Here is a 27580-nt window from a genome sequence, read left to right as displayed (position 1 = left end):
ATGACATGGGTGCAGCTGGGAAACTGACAATATGTCTAGCCCCGTGTTCGATTTCAAAATTTAATATAAAAAAATCTGTTTGCTCTTTTGAGAATTGGATTTCAGTGCAGAAGTCTGCTGGAGTAGCACTATTAACGGATGTGTTGTTTTTTTTAAAAAAAAAAACAAACATGTTTTCCCATGACAGTATCCCTTTAAAGTAAACATTTAAGAGGGTGCTCTGCTTAGGAAAACAATTAGAAACCTTTCTCAAATCTTTCCTAAGCAGAAGAACATCAGAGCAGCCTCTTTCTTTCTCCTGACAACTTCCTTGACTACTTGGTGGTCAGACTGGTCAGAAACTGACCAGCAGGTGGCGCTGTTGGAACAAAATTCATTCCTATTAACAGCACATGTATCCCTTAATATTGTGGAATAAAAAGAAAATAAATAATGAATGTAAATGACAAAAGGGCTTAGAATAGCACTCTCATCAATTTTACATTCACTTATGTTAAAGGTTTACTTATACTTTAAATCCATACCAAATAGAATATTTGCCTCCTTTCTCACCATCAGCACTCCTGTTGGGGAGTCGGGGAAAAATCTGCACAAAAATAAAGCCTCCGCCCCCATCAGACAATGACACTTATGGAGCTTTAATGAACAGGTCTCATTAGTATTTAGATGAAAAAAAAAGGTATATTTACAGGCATATCATATTCGGGCTCCATAAATAATTTGTTATAAAAATATATCGTGGAGCCTATAAGTAGTTCATGGATATTCATATTTACACTGTCTGTAAGCAAGCATCACAAAATAATTAGTCGTATGTACAAAACTGCTTACTGATAGAAACCATAGAAACGCAGAGATAAATGACGCTCTCATAGGCAGATGAGATAACGACAGGGCAAAAAAGTGCGTTTCCTTAATTGTACAATTACAATTTGCAGCTGGAACCAGGACGGCGATGAAATATTCTCTATTCTGCTTACGGGGTAATTCCAGAAATCTGTGGGAAATTAAAAAGAAAAACTCCATCATAATAGCATCAAAGAAATAGCCATGAATTCCATTTCATAAGGCATCATTAAATGATAGTTGGAAGCAAATATATTTCAGAAAAACAGAGATTCATGCAGGAAACCATCTTTTATCATCACTCTCGCCAATACAGGAATGGGACCTGTTATCCAGAATGCTCTGGACCTGGGGTTTTCCGGGTAACGGATCTTTTCGTAATTTGGATTTTCATACTTTAAAGGATAAGTAAACTTTTAAAATTAGAGATGCAACAAATCCAGGATTAAGTACAAGATTCGGCCTTTTTCAGCAGGATTCTTTGTGCCTGGCCGAACCAAATCCGAATTTGCATATGTAAATTAGGGGCGGGTAGGGAGCTCACGTGACTTGTCACAAAAGAAGAATTTTTTCCCACTTTTTCATTTCCTGCCCCTAATTTGCATATGCAAATTAGGATCCGGCCAAAAATTTCACCAACGATTCGGCCGAATCCCAAATATTGGATTCGGTGCATCCCTATTTAGAATAGGTGAATGTAGAATTGATGAGAGTGCTATTCTAAGCCCTTTTGTCATTTATATTCATTATTTATTTTCTTTTTATTCCAAGATATTAAGGGATACATGTGCTGTTAATATGAATGAATTTTGTTCCAACAGCGCCACCTGCTGGTCAGTTTCTGACCAGTCTGACCACCAAGTAGTCAAGGAAGTTGTCAGGAAAAAGAAAGAGGCTGCTCTGATGTTCTTCTGCTTAGGAAAGATTTGAGAAAGGTTTCTAATTGTTTTCCTAAGCAGAAGAACATCAGAGCAGCCTCTTTCTTTCTCCTGACAACTTCCTTGACTACTTGGTGGTCAGACTGATCAGAAACTGACCAGCAGGTGGCGCTGTTGGAACAAAAAAAAGAGAGAGAGAGAAAGAGAGATAGATAGAGAGAGAGATGCTTTATCAATAAAAGCACAACTTTACAAACTACAGAGTGCTGATCCTTCGTTTGTTTGTTTATATATATATAATACACAAAAGCCATGAATATCTTGTAAATTATATCCTTATAAACGGTGAGTAGTGATGTCATCAGTTATAAACGGTGAGTAGTGATGTAATTTCTGTCACATGACTCACTAAAATTTGTGTATTATAATAAATAAAGTACCCCCAGTTGTAAAATATGAGGATATTAGAAGTTACCTCGGAGTTCCATGACCTGTATAAAAACACTCGGCCTTCGGCCTCGTGTTTTTATATGGTCATGAAACTCCTCGGTAACTAATAATATCCTTATATTTTACAAGAGGGGGTACTTTATTCACTATATAATACACAAAAGCCATAAATATCTTGTAAATTATATCCTTATAAACGGTGAGTTCTGATGTCATTTCTGTCACATGACTCACTGAAACTTGTGTATTATAATAAATAAAGTACCCCCAGTTGCAAAATATGAGGATATTAGAAGTTACCTCGGAGTTCCATGACCTGTATAAAAACACTCGGCCTTCGGCCTCGTGTTTTTATATGGTCATGGAACTCCGAGGTAACTTCTAATATCCTCATATTTTGCAACTGGGGGTACTTTATTCACTATATATATTTAGTGTTACTGTTCCTTTAACTTGTTTAATAAATTATATTAACAGATAAAATCATTACCATTTTAATGGCTGCTTTGCCGCTGGACTTTCGGTCCAACACTCTGAGTCTCTTCTTCTGGATTCGGTCGCTTGCCCGAGGATACCGCAGAATGGAGCGGGTTCCTGGCTGTAAAACAAGCATTAGACATTTGTTATTAACAACTACCTTGGATTATAGTGTTTTTTTTTAAAAAAAACACAAAAAACCTATGCAATAAAACTGCAGATGGGCAGGACTGTGTAGCTCTGCTATGGTCATTTAGTTACAGTGTAGGGCTGTTTCTGCCATACAAGCACCCATGGGCCTGTGTTTAGAGTGTCAGCCTTAGGCACTGAAATCCAATTCTCAAAAGAGCAGTCAGATTTTTTTTATATTCAATTTTGAAATCTGACATTGGCTAGACGTATTGTAAGTTTCACATAAATACACATTTCCTATTAGAGAAATATGTTGAGTGCTGGGCTGTGAATGGTTTAATTCCAGTGATTAAAATAAATGGTGGCAATCTCACAGTACAGTAATAGCTCATGATTCTCCCATGGCCCGTGGGGAGTTAATAAGAAGTGGTAATTACCTTGCATTAAGTAAGACTGCTGCTTGTCGCTGTGATGCAGAATGCTGCTCCCTTGCCAGTAGCCTAGAAAAAAAAATTAAATCTGCTCAATTAGAACACGCAGAGAAAATGCTGGATTTAAAGAAGGAGACATAATGGTGGTGGTTACAATTCCTTACTTTATTTTAATCCCTCACCCGAGACCCCCGGCCTAATCACTGAAAACTGCACCGGCCTGGGGTACTACTACAGGAGCAACACATTGTAATCTTCTTCCTCCTCTGCAGCCCAAGGGCTCTTGTACTAGAGTGAGAAACCAGCTCTATGCTTTTAAAGGATAAGTAAACCTTTAAAATAAGTGACTGTAAAATTGATGAGAGTGCTATTCTAAGCTCTTTTCTCATTTACATTCATTATTTTCTTTTTATTCCAAGATATTAAGGGATACATGTGCTGTTAATATGAATGAATTTTGGTCCAACAGCGCCACCTGCTGGTCAGTTTCTGACCAGTCTGACCACCAAGTAGTCAAGGAAGTTGTAAGGAGAAAGAAAGAGGCTGCTCTGATGTTCTTCTGCTTAGGAAAGATTTGAGAAAGGTTTCTAATGGTTTTCCTAAGCAGAAGAACATCAGCCTCTTTCTTTCTCCTGACAACTTCCTTGACTACTTGGTGGTCAGACTGATCAGAAACTGACCAGCAGGTGGCGCTGTTGGAACAAAATTCATTCATATTAACAGCACATGTATCCCTTAATATCTTGGAATAAAAAAAATAAAAAAAACAAAATAAATGACAAAGTGCTTAGAATAACACTGTCATCAATTTTACACACTTATTAGTTTATAAGGTTTACTTATCCTTTAAAGGGATTCTGTCATGATTTTTATGGTGCAGTTTTTATTTCTAAATTACACTGTTTACACTGCAAATAATTCACTCTACAATATTGTCATGATCAGCATCCAGAATCCAGAACCAATGCTAGGCTCCCTGTCCTCCCGTTTAACAGCCACCTTTCACCTCGGGAGGAGCCCTCGGCTAATCAGATGCCACCAAGTCGTAATAAGAGCAGAGCCAAGCGAGGGTTCTGGACAAGCAGAGGGGCATGAACGTAAAACAAAGTCTTTTGGGCAGAAGATCACAGTTTAAAGGGATCCTGTCATCGGAAAACATGTTTTTTTCAAAACGCATCAGTTAATAGTGCTACTCCAGCAGAATTTTGCACTGAAATCCATTTCTCAAAAGAGCAAACAAATTTTTTTATATTCAATTTTGAAATCTGACATGGGGCTAGACATTTTGTCAATTTCCCAGCTGCCCCTGGTCATGTGACTTGTGCCTGCACTTTAGGAGAGAAATGCTTTCTGGCAGGCTGCTGTTTTTCTTCTCAATGTAACTGAATGTGTCTCAGTGGGACATGGGTTTTTACTATTGAGTGTTGTTCTTAGATCTACCAGGCAGCTGTTATCTTGTGTTAGGGAGCTGTTATCTGGTTACCTTCCCATTGTTCTTTTGTTTGGCTGCTGGGGGGGGGAGGGAGGGGGTGATATCACTCCAACTTGCAGTACAGCAGTAAAGAGTGATTGAAGTTTACCAGAGCACAAGTCACATGACTTGGGGCAGCTGGGAAATTGACAATATGTCTAGCCCCATGTCAGACTTCAAAATTGAATATAAAAAAAATCTGTTTGCTCTTTTGAGAAATGTATTTCAGTGCAGAATTCTGCTGGAGCAGCACTATTAACTGATGCGTTTTGGTGAAAAAAAAAATTCCCATGACAGTATCCCTTTAAGGAACAAACATGAGTGTAGTCAAACAGGCTGGGTCAGTGTGGGCAGAATTCAAACGAAGTCAGGCAGGCAAGGGTCAAAACCAGAGGATCAATCAGAATGGTCAGACAGGCACGGGTCAGATAACAGAGTTCAGAATATTCGGATAACAGGCAGGGGTCAGGATCACAGAAGTTACAGTAGTCAGGCAGGCAGGGGTCAAAACAGGAATCCGAATTGTACCGAAATAGCACCAGGAACTCACAGAAATGAACCTATAACGGGCAAAGAATCAAACGCCGAGTCCCTTTAAATAGTATTTGAACTTCGCGCCATTGCGCACTGACGTCATACGCCTATAAAAAGAGGAGATGCGCGCCCCCTGAGGAACCGGCATTTGCAGCGTGGCGGGCGTCCCCACCGGCCCCCTAGCCCACCAGAGTAAGTCCTCACAAATATAAATTTAATTCCTGAACCAGCAAGTATATATTTTTCTGTAATATTGGTGTGTAGGTGCATCTCAGGTCATTTGATTTCAGAAAGAGCCAGCACTTTAGGATGGAACTGCTTTCTGGCAGGCTGTTGTTTGTCCTACTCAATGTAACTGAACGTGTCGCAGCAGGACCTGGATTTTTACTATTGAGTGCTGTTCTTAGATCTACCAGTCAGCTGTTATCTTGTGTTAGGGAGCTGCTATCTGGTTACCTTCCCATTGTTCTGTTGTTAGGCTGCTGGGGGTGATATCACTCCAACTTGCAATACATCAGTAAAGAGTGACTGAAGTTTATCAGAGCACAAGTCCCATGACTGGGGGAACCTAGGAAACTGACAATATGTCTAGCCCCATGTCAGATTTCAAAATTAAATATTAAAAAATCAATTTGCTCTTTTGAAAATCAGTTTTCAGTGCAGAAGTCTGGTGGAGCAGCACTATTAACTGATGCATTTTGAAATAAACATGTTTTTCCACGACAGTATCCCTTTAAGCAATCATTGTGTTTACATTAGCTGCTCTGCCGCAGAAACAAAACAAGAGAGGACTATGCCAGAGAATTTAGTATCTTACCTCCATTGTTGTTGCTGCTACCAGGCATTCCCTCTCCTGGAGAATAACTCATCAACCCACCATTTCCATTTGGATTCGAAGGCACTGATGCGAGAAGACCTGTCAAAGAAGCAGTTGGATGCAACATCGCTGTCATTACAAGTAACTGCCATGAGAATCTCTTGATAAATGTATGTTGTTCAGTAAATGGCAGAATAAATGTGGCCATCATGCTCACCCAATCCTCTGTATCGAGACAGCTGCTGGTATATTTGTTTCATCCTCTCAATGTTCAGGCGGCTTGCTTCAGCATGGTTCACCATCGGTTTGGGGTAATTCACTCCAATGATGCACTTTGCTACTTTCTGGACCGTCTCAGGAGCATTCCATGGGTCATAAATATACTTTGGGGGAAAGCCCTTCAGAATAGGCAGATAACGCCTGTGCAAAAAGAAGTAAAATATGTTTAAAATAAGTCTTAACACATGAAACAGCAGCATCAAGAGAACTGAAAAGCAAGTGAGAAATTGCACGGGTCAGTGTATGAAATCTACAATGCTATATAGGTTTACTAGAGTAAAATGTGGCCACAGACTAACCAACATTTCACGGTATTTGACTGCCCATGGGCCTATACGCGCATCAAGTAGCTGAAAAGCATTTTCCATTCGTTAATATGTATAAAATCACACCCGAAAATTCCCCTGCACTGATCTCGGTGTCACTGGGGGAAGTGACAGCATTCAAGATGGCAGCTCAGGAAATCACTGCAAGGCACAGCTTTCATTGGTGGATTTTAAAGGAGAAGGAAAGGTTAAAATGAAAGGGGACCTGTCACCCAAAAAATATCGCAAACCCTTTTTATCACATTAGTCAAGCAACATAAACTTCAATTACACTAAATACATTTTATTTTTTTAGGTTTCCTTTAGTCTGGGAATTTATCATTTTAGCAAGCAGACAGGAGCCATTTTGTGGACCCCGATATTAAGGCAAGCCTTACATCATCTCAAAATTTTGTTTGTGCACTAGAATGGGGGACCTGATGTCCATTCCCTGGTTAAACAATTAAATGGTAAAAAGAGGGGGGGAGGAATGTGGGGAGGGGAGCGACATCTAGTAAGTGCTGAATGGAAAGTAACTGCCTGCCGTCTCTATGCCTAAGGCATAGAGGAGGGGCAAGAGAATATTTGATTGACAGCTGAGATTTTTAAATGAATTTACAACAGCTATGAAAGCTTTAATAATAAAAAAAAAAAAAAAAAGAATTTGGATTTCATGTGTAATTTGACAAGGACTTTAATTATACAGCTTTTTATGCCTGGGTGACAGGTCCACTTAAGCTTTATCAGAAAGGTCTATATAAATACATGCGAATCGTGCTGAAAAAGGCAGAATCCTGGCCAAATCCGAACCGAATTCAGTGCATCCCTAATTGTGCTAATCTATTGGCAATAAACTCTTTCAGTAGCTTTCCTTCTCCTTTAAAAGTCTCTGTTACTTCTCTGAGGAATAACCAATGTGTCTAGTAAAAAGCACACCCCCAATTCAATATTGTTGTACCTGATGTAATCTCCATTGGGGTCAGTCCTTCTTCCAAACCCAACGGGGCAATAACAGTGAAAAAACTGCTGGAAAAACGAACTGCAGGAGAGCCACATCCAACTTCCAGCATTCATGCTCCAATCAGCATCAAGAAGCAGCTCCTCAAATACCTGTAAAGCAACACACACACACCAACAGATCAGTGTAAATGGCTGGAAACAAAACAGGATAATTACCTAAAAAAAATTCTGAATAGCTAAAGAAATATCGGACAATCTAAAGTTCAAGTACTGCGGCTTGTGATGTCATTACTTTGTCAGATAAAGATTAATTCAGTTACAGGCGTAGCAGACGGAACTACATCTGGTTGTTCTATCAGATAACGACACAACAAGATCAGATTTCAAGTAACCCATTTATTCCTCCGCTGTGGCTAAATCTGGATGCACGTGGGCTAAATTCTATGTGATCGATCCTGCATTTTTCCTGCAGGTCAGATATAGAAAGTAGGTCATGATGTAGGTGTTCTATATACCAGGCCCATTCTGTGCAGTCTCAGTGGTAACTCCAATGTTGCATTAAATGTTTACTTAACCCCTTAAAGGATAAGTAAACCTTTAAAATAAGTGAAAATAAAATTGATGAGAGTGATAGTCTAAGCACTTTTGTCATTTACAGGCATTATTTTTCTTTTTATCGCAAGATATTAAGGCAGTGATCCCCAACCAGTAGCTCGTGAGCCACATGTTGCTCTCCAACCCCTTGGATGTTGCTCCCAGTGGCCTCAAAGCAGGAGCTTATTTTTGAATTCCAGGCTTGGGGGCAAGCTTTGGTTGTATAAAAACCAGGTGCACTGCCACACAGAGCCTCAATGTAGGTTGACAAATCACATAGAGGCTAAAAATGGCCAATCATAGCACTTATTTGGCACCCCAACAACATTTTTCATGCTAGTGTTGCTCCCCAACTCCTTTTACTTCTGAATGTTGCTCACAGGTTCAAAAGGTTGGGGATCCCTGTATTAAGGGATACATGTGCTGTTCACAGGAATGAATTTTGTTCCTACAGCGCCACCTGCTGGTCAGTTTCTGACCAGTCTGACCACCAAGTAGTCAAGGAAGTTGTCAGGAGAAAGAAAGAGGCTGTTCTGATGTTCTTCTGCTTAGGAAAGATTTGAGAAAGGTTTCTAATTGTTTTCCTAAGCAGAAGAACATCAGAGCAGCCTCTTTCTTTCTCCTGACAACTTCCTTGACTACTTGGTGGTCAGACTGGTCAGAAACTGACCAGCAGGTGGCGCTGTTGGAACAAAATTCATTCATATTAACAGCACATTTATCCCTTAATATCTTGGAATAAAAACAAAATAAATAATGAATGTAAATGACAAAAGTGCTTAGAATAGCACTCTCATCAATTTTATATTCACTTATTTTAAATGTTTACTAATCCTTTAAAGCAAGGGTTCCCAACTTATTTTTACCAGTGAGCCACACTGAAATGTAAAAAGAGTTGGGGAGCAACCCAAGCATGAAAAAGTCCCTATGGATGCCAAATAAGGGCTGTGATTGGCTACTGATGCTATTCTAAGCTCTTTTGTCTTTTACATTCATTATTTATTTTCTTTTAATTCCAAGATATTAAGGGATACATGTGCTGTTAATATAAATAAATTATTCTAACAGCACCACCTGCTGGTCAGTTTCTGACCAGTCTGACCACCAAGTAGTCAAGGAGAAAGAAAGAGGCTGCTCTGATGTTCTTCTGCTTAGGAAAACAATTAGAAACCTTACTCAAATAAATAATACATTATAAATGAATATAATATAAATTATTAATGAATATAAATGACAAAAGGGCTTAGAATAGCACACTCATCAATTTTTCATTCACTTATTTTGAAGGTTTACTTATCCTGTAATTACGGCACGCAACTGGCCAAGGAAGCTATATGGACGATCTACGATGAATTTTTGAAAATATAGAAAATATGAAATACGAAGAAAACACAACAGAAAAAGTTTAACAAAAGAATAACTATACCTTCATTCCTTCTTCCCAGCTAATCCAGAGGTCTCCCCTAGTGAGGAAACATGCTACAGCGTGTCGTGCCAGATGGTGAATCCAGCCTTCCTGGCGCAGCTGGGTCATGATCGCATCAATCCACGGAAATCCAGTCCGTCCCTCGGCCCATTTAGCAAGTGCCTCTGAGTTTCTATCCCAAGGGATCTGCACACATATGGGATTGCCTTCCATCTTATCAAAGCGAGGGTTGTTTGTGGCTGCGGTGTAAAAAAATTCACGCCACAGAAGCTGCCCATAAAGAGACAGTGGGGGTGAACTGTTTTTCTTTACCTAGATTAAAATATTCAGGGACAAAGAAAAGGTTAGCACAGAGGCTCACTAATTTGGGGGGTCATTTGTATATTCTTTATTTTCAGTTTTAGAGGGGTTGTTCACCTACGAGTTAACTGTTAGTATGATGTAGAGAGGGATATACTGAGACAATTTGCAATTGATTTTAATTTTTTATTATTTGTGGTTTTTGAGTTATTTAGCTTTTTATTCGGCAGCTCTCCACTTTGCAATTTCAGCAATCTGGTCAAAATTCCCCTAGCAACCATGCATTGATGTGAAGGAGAGACGGGAATATGAATAGGAGAGGCCTGAATAGAAAGATGAGTAATAAAAATGAGTAATAACAATAAAGTGTAGCCTTACAGAGCATTTGTTTTTAGATGGGGTCAGTGACCCCCATTTGAAGGCTGGAAAGAGTCTGTAAAAACTAAATAATGAATATCAATTGAAAAGTTGATTAGAATTGGCTGTTCTATAACATACTAATTGTTATTTAGTTATAAAATTGTGTGGGTTTAAGCCTATAATACAAAGTTAAAGTCTAGGTGTTTGTACTAGTAGAGAACAGCTTTATTGTTTAACTGTTCCTTTGTCTTTTAAGTATTTAAGACAAGGTTCCAATATTCTTTACTTATATATATTATATATCCTATAAGTTATTATTACTAGGGCCATCCACTCAGCATGTGATGGAGGTTGTGGAGATTTCCACCGCATAGGAATGAACGTTTTAGCTGCATGTAAAAGACGAAGAGAAAAGGTGGCCATACACGGGCCGATAAAAGCTGCCGACAAACTTAGTCGGCAGTTTATTGGTCCGTGTATGGGGGCCCCCCGACGGGCTTCCCTATCTCGATCGGGACTAAAAATCCCGTCGGATCGCGGCCGCATCTGTTCGTTGATGCGGTCCCGCGATCCGACCGCTCCTTAGGCATCGTTAGGATCCGATCGTTGGGCCCTAGGGCCCACGATCGGATCAGCCCGATATTGCCCAACTCAAGGTGGGCATATCGGAGGGAGATACGCTCGTTTGGCGACATCGTCAAACGAGTGGATCTCTCCATGTATGGCCACCTTAAGTAAATCTGATAATGCAGAGTTTTTATCTATAATCACATTCAATAAGATCAAAGGGGTATCTGTTACCTTTATTGGTATTTGAGTGATTGTAGATATATCCCTGTCATTCGTTTTTTTTGTTTTAATATCTATAACTGCATTGCATTTGGGCTTAGATACAGACTACCTGAAACATAAAAATGCTGCAATTCCTTCCTACTACACAGCCTGCTGTCCTAGTCCTGTATTGTCTAAAATATGAAACTTTACCTTTTTATACAAATCGGTAAGTTTGAAGTAGAACAGACGACAAGACAGACATCCAAACCGCAGGTAGGGGCTAAGACCTGTAGTACTTGCAAGAAGGGAGTTTGCGTTCATCCGGGGTCTTTCAAAGTTTGCAACCCATGCCTAGAAACAGAACAGATGATTGTTCATACAGGCAGAACAGTATAAATCTCCATGTTTTAGCAGATTTCTTTCAGGGAAATACACATGGCCAGGTGATAGTCCAGTCTGGCTTATGGCTACATAACACAGATGAAAAATCAACAATCCCAGCATACTTTAATATACAGGCATGGAATCTATTATCCAAAATTCTTCGGGACCTGGGGCTTTCCAGATAACGAATCTTTTCGTAATTTGCTTGATTGGCTGCCCCCATGGCTACACAGCAGCTATGTTATATAAACTATAGTAGTACTTATCCGTTATCTACTGTGTATCCTGTGCTTGAATGGCTGCCCCCATGGCTACACAGCAGCTTGTTTATATAAGCTATAGTAGTACTTATCTGTTATCTACTGTGTATCCTGTGCTTCAATGGCTGCCCCCATGGCTACACAGCAGCTTGTTTATATAAACTATAGTAGTACTTATCTGTTATCTACTGTGTATCCTGTGCTTGAATGGCTGCCCCCATGGCTACACAGCAGCTTGTTTATATAAACTATAGTAGTACTTATCTGTTATCTACTGTGTATCCTGTGCTTGAATGGCTGCCCCCACGGCTACACAGCAGCTTGTTTATATAAACTATAGTAGTACTTATCTGTTATCTACTGTGTATCCTGTACTTAAATGGCTGCCCCCATGGCTACACAGCAGCTTGTTTATATACACTATAGTAGTGCTTATATGTTATCTACTGTGTATGCTGTGCTTGAATGGCTACCCCCATGGCTACACAGCAGCTTGTTTATATAAACTATAGTAGTACTTATCCGTTATCTACTGTGTATCCTGTGCTTGAATGGCAGCCCCCATGGCTACACAGCAGCTATGTTATATAAACTATAGTAGTACTTATCTGTTATCTACTGTGTATTCTGTGCTTGAATGGCTGCCCCCATGGCTACACAGCAGCTTGTTTATATAAACTATAGTAGTTTTTCTGAAGCAAACACACCAGTTGTACCAGTGCAGGGCAACACTACATTACATTTTTATTACTCTAAAACACTTTAATTTATTGGTGTAACTGTTCCTTTAAGGTCTGTGAGTATATGTGGTGGTGGTGGTGGTGGTGATGTTCCTTTTAACAGTATAAAATTAGCCTATGAACTAGGAAAAAGGTTATAGAACTTTTAAAAATACATTTGGAAATAAACTCCCAAATCACGAACGACATGTTTAAATGACATTTGACAGGAAGATTATAATAGTCTATAGTAGTGAAATCAGTTCATATTAGATAGTTCTTGTCATTGTTATATTTTTGCTCACCTTCCTCTCCAGGTGTCTTTCTAAGCGAGTGAGAGCTTCTGTTTCTCCTCCAGGCCACACAGCAGATGGCAGTCCTTCTGTATCAAAGCCTAAAGCATGATTACACAGAATTCTTATTATTCCATCTTTCTACCCAGCACAAACAATCGTATAAGTACAAAAGTCATTGCAACAAAACAAATCAGGTTCTTCAACTGATCTTAGTAAAAGTCAACACATTTCGTTAACTCCTTGGGGCTAGCAGGCGAGCTAAGTTCCATTTCCAGCAAAGGGAAATGGACAAAATCTGACTCCTGCTATGAAAAGATTAGAATTTAGAGCAATATTTGGGCTAATTTTAGTACAACTTACCACTAGTAGAGATTGATTTCTAACATAGAGATTTACAAACCTCTATCCCAAACTAGGAGACAAAACACAGTCTAAAAAAGGGTTTTTAACTCTATTCAGGATACAGAGTTCTATCACCCCACCCACTCCCAATAAAATATGCAAAATGTTAATTTGAATTAAACGCAAGAACATTATATACAATCCCAGACATAAAGCTGTACAGTGCTCAATGTATCTATTCTATAAGGTTTGTGTTTCTATCAATCGACATGGGCCAAACCTTCTGTATAATCCAAGCCCCGCATCGGGACAATCCCAAACCCATAGTGATAAAGAACCAGTCCTGAATAGGGTTAAAGGATAAGTAAACCTTTAAAATAAGTGAATGTAAAATTGAAGAGAGTACAATTCTAAGCATGTTTGTCATTTACATTCATTATTTATTTTCTTTTTATTCCAAGATATTAAGGGATACATGTACTGTTAATATGAATACATTTTGTTTAAATATGTGTAATGGTGCACAAGTGCTAAAAATGTCAAACTGAATAAGGCTAGAAATGCTGTATTTTGTATACTAAACATAAACATTGACTTACTGCACCACAAGCCTAATAAAACAAATGATTTATGCTTTCAAAGTTGGCCACAGGGGGTCACCATCTTGTAACTTTGTTAAACATCTTTGAAGGACCAAGACTGTGCACATGCTCAGTGTGGTCAGGGCTACTTAGGGATCGTCATAAATGATCAAAACAGCACAAGTCAAATAATATCTGCCAGAAGCCGATACAACACGACTGATTAATAATCAGAATATACAGACTGCACTGGCTCCTGTGTTGTCATGTAATCTAATGTGGATTTTATAGTTTTTATATAGTTTAATATAAACTTTCTCCAACTCTGCAGAACCAGTGGCTGCAGCAAAATAATCCTCCAAATAGAATCCCAGTTTATCTCTTTAAATCTGGCTCCATGATCTTTGTCCCTGCAGCTGGAGTAAAGGGGATGTAAAGGCAAAAATAAAATCCAGTACAAATCTCTACACAGTCGCCGACTGCTCTACAGGGAAACAAATAAAGCTGCTTGAGTTCTGCATGGCTGGGAAGTAAGGCGGGAGCTCCCCCTGCTGTTCATAAGTATGATTGTTTCCCTACAGAGCAATTAGGAACCGTCTGACAATTCCTATCCACAGCAGTAAATGAAGGGAGAATTTCGCTGCATACAGTCAGGTTTCTTATAAAAACGGTACGTATTTTTTAATTAAAGTATATTGGAGATATGTTTGTTTTTCATTAAAGAAATATATATATATATATATATCGCACTCCCAAGAAAAAAACAGATACCACTTATTTTTGCAGTATAACCAGAAGTTGCCCCATGGTACAAAGTTCAAACTGCATGACATTTATAGACAATTAAACATAACAGATCATTTTTCAAAGGAGGCCAAAATGACAATTCTGCCTGAAGTCATTATTCTTGCCATGCAACCAACTTCTTGAATCAAATCAAAACAATGAGACAGAGCAGCACCTGTTTCAATGAATTTACCAATAAATATACAATAATATACCTAGTTCTTCCAAGGAAGGAACCCCGTATTTGTCATCGTGATCGTCGGACACAGGAGTGCTGCATTTTTCCATGACTTCTGCTGTGATGGTTTCTACCGGGATCTCCAGTGGCTCCATTTTGCTGATCAAAGTCTGAAATCTTTTATAGGTCAGGGGAGGCTGGCCACCATTTAACTCTATAATCCTAAAAGTAAAAATTTAATGAAATAAGGCATGTCAAACAGAAATGCACAACATATGGATTTTAAGAAGCATACAAGTTTTTGTGGATGTGCCTATTATTTTCATGATTTTAAAGGATAAGTAAACCTTTAAAATAAGTGAATGAGTGATGATTATTTAAGTGCCATTCTAAGCTTATTTGTCATTTACATTCAATATTTATTCTCTTTTTATTCCAAGATATTAAGGGATACATGTGCTGTTAATATGAATGAATTTTGTTCATGCTGGTCAGTTTCAGACCAGTCAGACCACCAAGTAGTCAAGGAAGTGGTCAGGAGAAAGAAAGAGGCTGCTCTGATGTTCTTCTACTTAGGAAAGGATGTCACTAATAGCATAACTGGTCCCCAACTGAAATCTGAAGCACAGAGGGTATTCTACATTGGTTATGTGTTGTATTGTATATCTCTGTAAAACATGTAAGAATAAAAACAAGTGTTTCCTCATATGTAAAATTCCATTCAAGTATCTCTTTGACTGGCCGCAACCTTAATGGCCTCAGGCCAAACTACCGTCTGTCCTTATATAAAACAGTGGTTATGATATTATGAGAGTGAATAAGGAAGTGTCTGTGCATATAAACAATGATAATGTTCCTTTTCCGAGTTACTCACTTGTCCAAGTCATACAAGGTATGTGAAATGCGTACAATGACCTCCACACCAGCCTCACTCGCAAGCTTCTTGATGGCTGCATCTCGTTCTTTCCCAAAAGGCTCAGAGTCATACTCAATAGACAACTTCGAAATTTTCCATTCCTGTGCGAAAAACCAGAAAGAAAAACAATAGCCTTACCCTTTATGTTGAAACTAACAGTAGAAAACAAAAGTTTTTGGATAATAAGTATCAAGTGAAGAACATGGAAAACAGAAAAAGAAAAACACCCCCATACCTTGAAAAGCCGAGGAAATACATCAGCAGGCTGTCCGCGGATCACAAACAATCGTGAGTTCAACTTCCGCAGATTGGCATCAAGGTCTTCCAGACACTGCAGCAGAAATCTAAATACCAAAGGAAAAAGATATGTAGAAGATCAATGCGTAGTGCTCACTGATATAACCCTGGGCCGGTGCAGTTTTCTGCTGATAGGAGCACCTACCTGAGGTTTAAGGTAAGTCAATACAATCACTTGGGCTGCCTAACATTTGGCACCCCCCCAAGTGCACCAAGCCTTTCCTTCTCCTTTAAGTTTAGCTTCCCAGCAGCCCAGAGCACACTGAGCATGTGCAGTGCCGCTGGCACTCAAAAGACGGCATTACAAGATCAGAAGATATGGCTACTGTTCACAAATTTGAAAGCCTGCGGCAATACCATTACAAGGCAATTAAACCATCACCTTTTACTTTCTGTTTGTATGAGCATAATCACAACAAATCGGCTTCCCGTGGAGAACCCCCCTAACATAATAGCCAGAACACTACTTCCTGCTTTTCAGCTCTCTTGGTTTCCACGGATTGGCTACCAGGCAGTAACCAATCAGTGACTTGAGGGGGGCCACAATGGGTCATAACTGCTGCTTTTGAATCTGAGCTGAATGCTGAGGATCAGTTGCAAACTCACTGAACGTTTCTGTCCCTTGTGGCCTCCCTTCAAGTCGCTGACTAGCTCAGAGTTAGAGAGGTGAAAAGCAGGAAGTAGTGTTCTGTCTATTATGTTACACATCTGTTCACTCCAGCCTTTATAGATTACATTTTTGGCTAACTAACTATATTAGAAACATTTTTAATTTTTTTCTTTATAATACACAAGTTTAAGTGAGTCACGTGACAGAAATGATATCATTAAGCACCGATTATAAGTGGTGACATCACTACCTGTTTAGAAGTATATAATTAGCAGACTATTGATGACACAGTTATTATTATGAGTTTAACCACAGGATTAGTTTAAAAGTTAACTGCGCTTTTGCCAACAACTAATTCGAAATGAAATAGCAGAGCAGATCGGAAATTAACTGCCCAGCCTACAAATAATAAGAGCTTGACCTACAAACCTATTTCATACATGAACTGTGTCATTATCTTTTCTGCTGCGGCTCAGCGTAGCTATTACATGACTGTGCAGCACTGAAACTTTACACATTCCCTTCTTTTGAACTTTACAGAATTTTATGAAAGGACACCTTTTATTTTTCCCTCCAGGCCTCCTATACCCAATTATAATCCTTGCCCGCTCATCATCTATATTTTGCCCTAAAATAATTCTTTCAAATACTGTTTATTCCAAGTGGATGTGAAGAAACTGCCCCAGATAAGGAAAGAAAAACTCCTTGAACAACATTGGAGTCCTTGATAAACTTGTTTTAGCAAGCAATGCCAGTCAGCAGCATCAAGGGCAAATAAGGTCTTGAGCTGTATTAAAAGGGGCAATGATTTACAGGAAGAGGGGGTCATTCTTCCACTGTATAGAGCACTGGTAAGGCCCCATATATAATATGCCGTACAGTTTTGGTCTCCATCACTCAAACAGGACATTATTGTATTAGAGAGGGTACAGAGAAGGGCAACTAAGCTGGTAAAGGGAAAATCTTAGCTATGAGGAAAGACTGGCCAAGTTGAGGTTGTTCACGTTGGAGAAGAGGTGCTTAAGGGGTGATATGATAACTATGTATAAATATATAAGGAGATCATATAATAATCTCTCTAATGCTTTATTTACCAGTAGGTCTTTCCAGCTGACACAAGGTCACCCATTCCAATTAGAAGAAAAGAGGTTCCGCCTAAATATTGGGAAGGGGTTTGTTACAGTGAGAGCTGTGAAGATGTGGAATTGTCTCCCTGAATCAGTGGTACAGGCTGATACATTAGATAGGTATAAGAAGGGGTTGGATGGTGTTTAGCAAGTGAGGGAATACAGGGATATGGGAGATAGCTCATAGTACAAGTTGATCCCGGGACTGGTCCCATTGTATCTTGGAGTCAGGAAGGAATTTTTCCCCCTCTGAGGCAAATTGGAGAAGCTGCAAATTGGGTTATTTGCCTTCCACTGGATCAACTAGCAGTTAGGCAGGTTAAAATAGAGTTAAAAGGTTGAACTTGATGGACGTGTGTCTTTTTTCAACCTAATTTACTATGCTATGTTACATTATGGACAAGGCAGGTGAGTGCTTATCCAGCATGGGGTTCCCTAATAATAGTAACAGACTATTTAGGGGAAGGCGATAATAGCCAATTTTAAAGTAACAAAAAGGAACCAGTGCCGATGATCACATTTAGAAGAACCACAAACGACTGTCTGTGCCATTGTGTAGGTTTCCTTTTAAAACTATTTCACCATGTAACAACAATCCGTGAAAGTAGGTCATCACTCTGGCAACTCCCAGCACCATGACCTAGTTTGTAGGTTACGTTGTTTCTTTGCTTGTGTGTGCGGAGTGGAGAGGGTGACGGGGAGACTGTCCTTACAGTGGGCTTTTAGCGCATCAAATAAAGCAAGAAGGAAAGGAGTTCTTATCACAAGGCAGGACACAGAAGCATTTGCTATCCCTTTGCATCTTTTCCTGGAGCAACTTAACAAAAATTACTTTATTGAAGGGGATGTAAAACTTTTGCCTAATAGAATAAAATGGACTTCCGAATCTTTAGTTATTCATAAATGTAATGGCAAGCTGAAAGCCTTATCCAGTCCCTTTTTAGTCCTGCCCTGGTGGTCTTGGCTTTTGAAAAAATGTAAAAGAACCCGGCTGATTAACAGCTCCCCTTGAAACACATTCAAGGGTATATACAGGCCCAATATACATTCTTCCGCTAAAACTGGCCATAGACGCAATGATATAGTCATATGAATCAAAGTTTCCTTTGATTTTCGGACAGTGTGTGGATCGTCCTGAAATTTTCATGCCATGGTGATTGGTCATTTAGTCGATCAGAGAGGTTAGAAGATTTCTGTCGGCTAACGATAATTTCTCTGCATGTATTGATATTAATGGGTGAATGTCACTTCTATTTGTAGGCTATACCTTTCCTACGATTGTGGTCATGGTCAGGACATGGTCTGATTTGTTCTTTTACTACTTTATTTAATCAGAATGATTAGTGGCAAGTCGGAATATTGCGACGTCCGATACAAGGGTAAAATCTGCACGTCTACGGCCAGCTTTATTCACCTGCTTGACCATTATCTGGTTGAAAATTTTCTAGTAGACATGGTATGAAGATGCAAATCACAGGTGCTCTGGACCTGGAAAACACCAGGTCCAGAGCATTCTGGATAACAGGTCCCATGCCTATATCTTGAATGCATAGAACGGCAAATGTTGAGGTGCTTCAGTTGGATCACACACACACACTGCAGCTAATGATTTATCCATAGAGATAACTGCAATCACCTATTTACATCACAAAAACCTTTCATTTTAAAGAGAACTATCGCTGGCTTTTGAATCCTAAAGTAAAAAGTATATATTCCTACATTTTTAATCATTCAAAAACGACTTGAATCAGTGTAGAATGTCTGAACAATAAAATCTTTGTAATACAACATACAAACTCCCTGTCCTGCTAATAAAATTCCTGTGCTATCCGGGCAAGGGCACTATATTTGGGACACAGTCAGGCTAATTTGGGCTCAATGTACAGTGGCTTGAGAGTGGTGTTCTACCGTCTGCCTTAGATGAATTTTAAAATAATCTTCTTACAGAAGGAATATGCTTTTTTCTTACTGGGAAACTGACCCAGACTGATAGATGACATTTTATTGGACAGGACCATTGGATTCCTGCCACAGGCTTCCTGTTTATCCTGTGTTACTCAGAGTTAACCTAGAAATTAACAACATGGCATATAAACCTGCATTTCTAGGTCATTCACACGTCCTCCTACATGTTTAACAGTCATTAATGTTGCAAAATGCATCGACTTTCATGGATATACAGAAATGTACCCCCCTGCTGTATAATATATTATATGGCCAAAACAGTCTAGCTAATCCCTCTAATTTGTGAAATTGAATATTGATATTAAAAGGAGAAGGCCTTAATGGAAAAATGAGCAATAAAAATGGTGATGTAAATAGGTGATATTAATAAAAATACATTTGTAGCCTTATGGAACATTTGTCTTTTAGATGGGGTCAGTGACACTACAAACTGAAAACATCACTAAGAACTTTTTATAATGCACGAACATGGAGTGCTCAACCCAATCCCAAGAAAAAACTTGTTGTAAGTGTAGGGTGCTTATCCAGAAGACCCTTCCCTCGCATAAGGGTCAGTGAGTAAATAACAAAAGAAATTCGGATGCACACCTGTTAGTTGCAATTGTGTCCAAACGGTGATTTATTTGAAGCCCAAAATATACATCACAAAGGGGCAACGTTTCAGACCCCTCCGGGTTCTTTATCAAGCTTTTTTAAGAACTTTTCATAATGATACAGTGGTGCTTGAAAAGGTTGAGAACATTTTCTATATTTTTATATGAAAGTGACAAAACACAAACAAGTCCTTGACGTTCACGAAAAAATCTAGTTAAACAAATGAAACAGTAATGATTATATTTAGTCATGTATTTATTGAACAAAAGATGATCCAATAACATCTGCTACGGATGCACCGAATCCACTATTTTGGATTCGACCGAACCCCCGAATCCTTTGAGAAAGATTTGTCTGAATACCGAACCGAATCCTAATTTGCATATGCAAATCAGGGGTGGGAAGGGGAAAACATTTTTACTTCCTTGTTTTGAGTCATGTGATTTCCCTCCCCGCCACTAATTTGTATATGCAAATTAGGACAGTTCGGCTGGGCAGAAGGATTCGGCCAATCCGAATCCTGCTGAAAAAGGCTGAATCCCAAAGCGAATCCTGGATTCGGTGCATCACTAATATTAGCATTGAGACCAGGTCCGGACTGAGAATTAAAATAGGCCCTGGCATTTCAGTTACACAGAGGCCCAATCAGCCCACACAGAGGTCCAAACAGCCCACTAAATACTGACTTTCTATGGGACCTTATAGCAGCCACTCTGGCATTTGCCAGAACCCACAGATTGCCAGTCCGGGCCTGATTGAGACAAACGTAAGTGAATAATTAGCATTATCATATAATTTGAGGGTGAAATCAGTCTGGTGTTTTCAGTAATTGGCATGACAATCAGGTGTCAGTGAGAGCCCCCCTTTATTTTTTATTTAAAGTGGACCTGTCACCCAGACACAAAAATCTGTATAATAAAAGTCCTTTTCAAATTAAACATGAAATCCAATTTCTATTTTTTATTAAAGCATTCATAGCTGTTGTAAACTCTTTTAAAAACCTCAGCTGTCAATCAAATATTGTCTGCCCCTCCTCTATGCCATGGGCATAGAGGCGGGGCAGACAATTACTTTCACTTTCCATTCAGCACTTCTTAGATGTCACTGCTCTCCCCACATTCCCCCATTCTCTTAACCATTTAATTGTGTAGCCAGGACATGGGGATGGACATCGGGTCCCCCATTCTGGTGCACAAACAAGATTCTGAGATGATCCAAGGCTTTCCTAAATCACAGTGTGCACAAAATGGCTGCTGCCTGTTTGCTATCATTTTGAATTCCCAGACTGAAGGAAACAAGATTCAAATAATGTATACAGCGTAATTTAAGTTAATTTTGCTTGACTAATGTGATAAAATAAGATTTTTAATAATTTTTTTGGGTGACGGGTCCCCTTTAAAGAACGGGGATCCAAGAAAGCCTGATCACACTTACGACACATTTGTGGCTGTGTAACAATGGCTCTAACAAAGGAGGTGTTAGAGGATCTCAGAAAAATAGTTGCTGGAAAAGGTTATTAGGCTATCTCTAAATGGAGTAAAGTTTAATCTTTTTTTTCACCTTCTTATGCGTTTCTGAAGCAGTTGTGGGGGGGGGGGGGCAGTTCTAAATTGATAAACTAGTTATCCAACAGATTCTGCTCAGCAGGGACAAATAAATGTATCAATTTGAAACAGTTAAAAAGTCGACAACCCCCCCCTCCCAGAGCTGAAATAATGAAACTTTAAAACTCAATATTAAAAACGGTCACAAATAGAAGATATAAAAATAATTGGATAAAGTCTTTATTTTTGGTGAACTATCTGAAACCACCACAATCACTTGAATATACATTGTGTTTCAGTTAGTAACACTGTCCAGTAGAGTTATTTCCCATGGCTGAGCTCCGGAGGAGCAGGGAAGAGGTTAAACTTGTTACACCATTTTATGTAACCCTGACTGACTGCAGACACGTCAAATTCTCCAGGCATGACGAGAATGATCTGTGATTCGTTCTAGAACTTTCTGTTCTTTCATAAAATGCATAAGCTTCTGACAGAATCCTGAACTTTCATATGCACCAAGGTTTTATTGCACTTCACTGTCCCATATTGGTCCCGAATGTGTGTCACCATAAAACACATCTAATAACAGATATAAGACAAGAGTGTAACACGTGAAACCTTTACATAAGACCTAAGCAAAGGCAACAATGCTACGAATGTATTAAATAGATCAATGGACGAAGGCTCCTTGGCATCTGCCTGATTCTTCATAAAGCCTCCCACAATGCACGGCACGTCATGCTTTGCGTCATTGATTATAGTAAAAAGCTGCCTGTTTCTGAATGCGGAGAAGAGAGCGTGCGCACATTTATTAGAAATTGAGAATTCTGATGAATAAGACAGGGGGTTATGCAGATATTTCAAACGGGAACAGTTTGTGTGTTTAAAAGGCCGTGCGATGTTGTGATCTGATCAGACTCCGCATCGTAGTAGTGGTGGTGTGTGTGTGTGTGGGGGGGTCCTGCTCCATATAATAATTCTCCTGCCAATACGTCTACGTACGGCGGGCAAATCAAGCAATAGAACACAAACAAAACATTAGACAGTTAAAGCGACAACATGCTTCCGCAATTTGGGTTTAAGACCACAATGAAATGGACACCCCTATCCTAGGGCAGTGTTAAACTAGACATTCACTATAAAGCTAGCCATAGACGCAACGATCTGATCATACGAATCATGGATTCGTACGATTTTCGGACCGTGTGTGGAGATGGGAAAATCCGATCGGATCTTTGCATCTATGGCCAGCTTAAGATCCACTTTTTTGGCAAGGTTGTCTATACAGGTATGGGATCCGTTATCCGGAAACCAGTTATCCAGAAAGCTCCAAATTACGGAAAGGCCATCTCCCATAGACTCCATTTTATCTTAATGATCCAAATTTTAAAAGGAATTATCTTTTTTCTCTGTAATAATAAAACAGTAGCTTGTACTTGATCCCAACTAAGATATAATTGATCCTTATTGGAAGTAAAATCAGTCTATTTGGTTTATCCAATGTTTATATGATTTTCTAGTGTACTTAAGGTATGAAGATCCAAATTACGGAAAGATATGTTATCGGGAAAACCTCGGGTCCCAAGCATTCTGTATAACAGGTCTCATACCTATACTGTATTTAGGCAACATTCTGGGCCAGATCACAATTACAGGATCTCTTGGCCCCAAGGCCAATGTATGGATCATAATGGGGACCCAGGGTGACCTTCCAAGAGAGATCTGCATCAACAACACATATGCTAAAAGGGATTTTCAAACTAAGCAGGTCATCAGGAGGACCCCATGCACAGATCAGTAAGCTGCCAACTTAAAGGGGAAGGAAACCTAGTCGGCGCAAACCCTGCCTCCCCCCCCTGGCCTACCCGTCCCGCTGGGCAAATGCACCTAACTTGTTACTTACCCTTCTGCGCAGGTCCAGGGAGTTCACCGACGACATCTTCTTCCACGCGATGATCTTCCAGCTGTGAATGGCGTGTTGGCGCATGCGCAGTAGGATCATTTCGCCGGTACGGATCTACTGCGCATGCGCCAAAAGTCACGCGCATGCGCAGTAGATCATACCGGCGAAATGATCCTACTGCGCATGCGCCGTTCAAAGCAGGAAGAAGATCGCGTGGAAGAAGATGTCGTTGGTGAACTCCCTGGACTGGACCTGCGCAAAAGGGTAAGTAACAAGTTAGGGGCATTTGCCCAGCGGGACAGGTAGGCCAGGGGGGAGGAGGGAGGGTGGCCAACAAACGGGAGGGGGTGTGGGGGGTTTGCGCCGACTAGGTTTCCTTCCCCTTTAAGGTGGCCATATATGCAACAATTACCATCTTTCCCACGACGAACGGTCGTACAAAAGATCTTTTATCCACTCTACTAATGTTAAGAGCCGAATCGTCAGATATGCAGGTAAATACAAAAATAATTTTTAGCTCTGTCTGATGATTCAGCATTAACGTTACGATAACGGGTCTCCTTCAAAGGCCCAATCAAAAAGTTTTCTAATCTCTTGTTAGAAACGATAATAATTTGAGCCTTAGGTCCTTGAGTAAGTGCCCCAACAGGCATGTTGGGGCACGCGTTAGGCAATTTTTGGTCATAATAAGTGACTTTATACTTTTAATATTCTCTTTTTTTTTATATATATTTTTCTGGGGAAAAAAGACTATACAACTATATTCTGCTTAGGTCCTTTGGCCCAACCTTTAAGCAAACAACACTACCATTAACGGAAATATTATGCCAACTTATATCACACAAGGAAGTACAAAGACTTCTTAAGGCAACAAACAAAACTAAAAATACAGACTTCCCAAACACTTTGTTAGGTAATAGTTCCAGCAGACTTGATGCTAACATATCTCTACAGAAGTTAAGGTGACAGATCCTAACATGGCAGTGGTCTTATTATGGAAATGTGCTATTTCGGCACATCCTGTTAGTTATGAAGGTGCTAGTCTTGCAGAACTTCTGTAGTGAAGAGTTCCCATGCTGCATATCTTGCCACGGACTATTGGTACCATGAAAAACCCTTTCAAAGTCTCACTACCGAGGTCCTCTTAAGTCTACATCACCAGGCTGGCCCTTAATCACTGCAATAATAACAAGCACACTACTCTTTGCATGCCATCAAATATTTTTCATTCCTTAAAAAGGAGAATTAGAACCGACAGTGGTTCCTCAAACTGCCTTTGTTTAGAAGCCACCACTAACCTTTCTGTAACTTCAATGGCTGACCTAAACAAGAGTCAACCCTGAACGAGTGTCATGGACCTGGTTTACTGTAACCTACATTCTCAAAGACAGGGAACACACTTAAAAAGCCATTGCCCTTTTGTCTGAAATAAATGTAAACCGAACCTGGTTAGCCCTGAACAAGTGCAGAGACCAGAAACACTACCTTGTCCCTTAATAATTGGGGCTCCCAATGCCATAGTAAAGAGTAGGGAAATACCGGATGCATGTTTTATGAATACCGAATTCTCCACCAAATACCGGGCAGAATACTAAACCACTAAATTGCATTTCCAAATCTGGTTCTTAAAAAATGTGTTCCTTTCTGTTGTCAGGAGCTCTGAAGTCACATTACTTTAAAGGGGTGGTTCACATTTAAGGTAACTTTTAATGTTATAGAATGGCTAATAAAATAAACTTTTTCAATCGGCCTTCATTTTTCTTTACCATTTTTAAAAATTATTTGTCTTCTTCTGACTCTTTCCAGTCTTCTAAAAGACAAAATGCTCTGTAAACCTACTACTTTTTATTACTCATCTTTCTACTCAGGCCCTCTCCTATTCATGTTTGATCATTAAAATCAAGGCATAGTTGCTTGGGTCATTTGGACCCTAGCAACCAGATGGCCGAAACTGCAAACTAGAGAGCTACAGAATAAAAAGCTAAATCGCTCAAAAACCGCAAATAATAATAAATGATGACCAATTACAAATTGTCCCAGAATATCCCTCTCTGTAGTGATGTGTGGGCCGGCCCGATACCCGAGGGTTAATGATGTGTGGGCCGGCCAGATACCAGCGGGTTAGTGATGTAAAGGCCGACCTGATACCCGCGGGTTAGTGGTGTACGGGCCGGCCCAATACCTGCGGGACCCGTGGGTCGGGCAGGATCGGGCCGATATTGCACCCCCCTTTCGGGGGTCATGGGTTGAGCTCTTCTGACTGCTCTCCCCACTGGCCGGCTTCCGACTTGAACTTTTATAGATGCGCGCCTCTCATCACTTTTGTGACGTCATCGCAGGGTTGGTATATAAAAGGAACCTGGAAGTCAGGCTCGGGTAAAGCCTAACCCGCACATCACTACTGCGGGAGGGTCAGGTTTCGGGCCGACCTCGCACCCCATTTGCAGGTGGTGGGTGGGTCTGGTTGTAGCGCTTCTTCCTAAACTCCCCGCCCACCACCGGCTTCCGCTTTTATCGCCATACGCCTACATGCCCTGCCCCTTTTGTGATGTCATCGACGGGTCTATAAAAGGAACCCAGAAGTCAGGCTCGGTTGAGGGACGGATGGGTTCCGGTTTTAACCGACCTACATATCGCTACCTCTCTGCATCATACTAAAAGTTAATTTAAAGGTGCACAACCCCTTTAAGGATTTAGATTCACTTTGGCATAAGAATTAGGATTTGGTCAAATTTTTACAAAAACATTTTGCCCTACTACTGGCTTAGTCTAGATGTTCGGCCCAATGTCGACATATGAGAACCGTCCGCTTCCGCCCCTCTTACCTCCACCTATTGATTCCCACATTGGAAGATCCAGCAAACCAGGGATCCAGGATATAGACACATCGGACGGTGTCGGCCCCTTGGATACATTCCCGCAGGGCTGGATTGTCGTGGAGCCTCAAGCCCTTCCGGAACCAGTGCACAGCATTCACCCCCATCTTTCCAGACCCCAAGAATTATTTTTTTTACAAAAAATTAAAATTTAAAAAAATTCCACTGAAGGTAAAAAAAAACGAATGGAAGAGGAAAATCCAGAGAAATGAAAAGAGAATATTTCAAGTCCAGACCAGGGTCATAATGTTAAGAGGAATTTGGGTGAGAGGGAAACCGGGGGATAATTACTAATTCTGGCTTCAGCCTCTGCGACCCTGTGGGGAAGGGAAACACAGCAGAGCCAGTGAGAATGAATGTGGTGAGCGCAGGGGCCTTTGGAACATGGTAATTGATAAGAGAAGACACAGCAGAGCCTCCAGGAAAAAGCCGCCTCTGTATCCGGCTCCCTCAGACAACTGCGCACAGATCCTCAGAGCACACCACAAGGCACATCTCTCAGGCCGCGCCCCACTCCCACTCTCCGCGCGCTCATTGGTTCCACAACGTCACGTGTCTTGTCGGCGCTCACGTGTTTGCAGCGTGCTCGCTCGGTTGAAAGTGTCGTGGGCGCTATAGTCGTCTCGTTTACCCCATTATTACCGCATTCCCGTACTGTCACTCACACACAGACCAAGTTATCGTTATCTTATACTTCGCGAGTTGTTTGTGAGGACTTGCCGCTGACCGGCTGTCCGCCCCCTTCACTTAAAGGGGAGGCGCTGTGTTTGAGGAGTGGCCGCCCATTAGAAGTACCCGGATAGTCACGTTGCGTGACGAGTTGTTACGAGAGAATGTGCGCGCGCACAAGCGCCTGGGGATTGTGGGATCAGTCCTGACTGGGGTGGGATTATTTCGGCGCCATTTATGGGTGCGTGGGGTCGGTTTAGTGTCCGTCGCTGAGCCGGCTAATCGCTTCTCGTCCTACTCTCTCGATAATGAGTTTGTGAGGGGTCGCGGCCGCCTGCTGGCTGCTCTTATAAGTAGCTCTGCGCCTGTTATATAACGAGTCTGGTCATTCAGGTCACACGTGATCTATAAATGGCAACTGCTGCCGAGCAATAAACCTGTCACACAGGAATTAGTCCTTAATTAGCCGTCTGTTGTGTTTCTGTGTGGAACAATGACA

General features: G+C 40.4%; 1 protein-coding gene across 1 annotated transcript; it reads right to left on the bottom strand.

The window, feature by feature from the left end:
- Positions 1–622: 622 nt before the first annotated feature.
- On the bottom strand, positions 623–27165 carry LOC108712584 (cryptochrome-1). Its single transcript, XM_018254853.2, has 13 exons — positions 26362–27165; positions 15732–15840; positions 15455–15597; positions 14618–14802; positions 12703–12791; positions 11245–11385; positions 9601–9912; positions 7579–7730; positions 6254–6456; positions 6037–6135; positions 3221–3283; positions 2665–2772; positions 623–997 (listed from the first exon to the last, which is right to left on the bottom strand). The coding sequence occupies exons 1-12, from the start codon at positions 26517–26519 to the stop codon at positions 2669–2671; spliced, it is 1758 nt and encodes a 585-aa protein (XP_018110342.1). The 5' UTR covers positions 26520–27165; the 3' UTR covers positions 623–997; positions 2665–2668.
- Between the last annotated feature and the right edge of the window lie 415 nt (positions 27166–27580).

The sequence above is a fragment of the Xenopus laevis genome, chromosome 3S (genome assembly GCF_017654675.1).
Source record: "Xenopus laevis strain J_2021 chromosome 3S, Xenopus_laevis_v10.1, whole genome shotgun sequence".
Taxonomy (NCBI): Eukaryota; Metazoa; Chordata; class Amphibia; order Anura; family Pipidae; genus Xenopus; species Xenopus laevis.
This window is presented reverse-complemented; position numbering and strand designations above follow the sequence as displayed.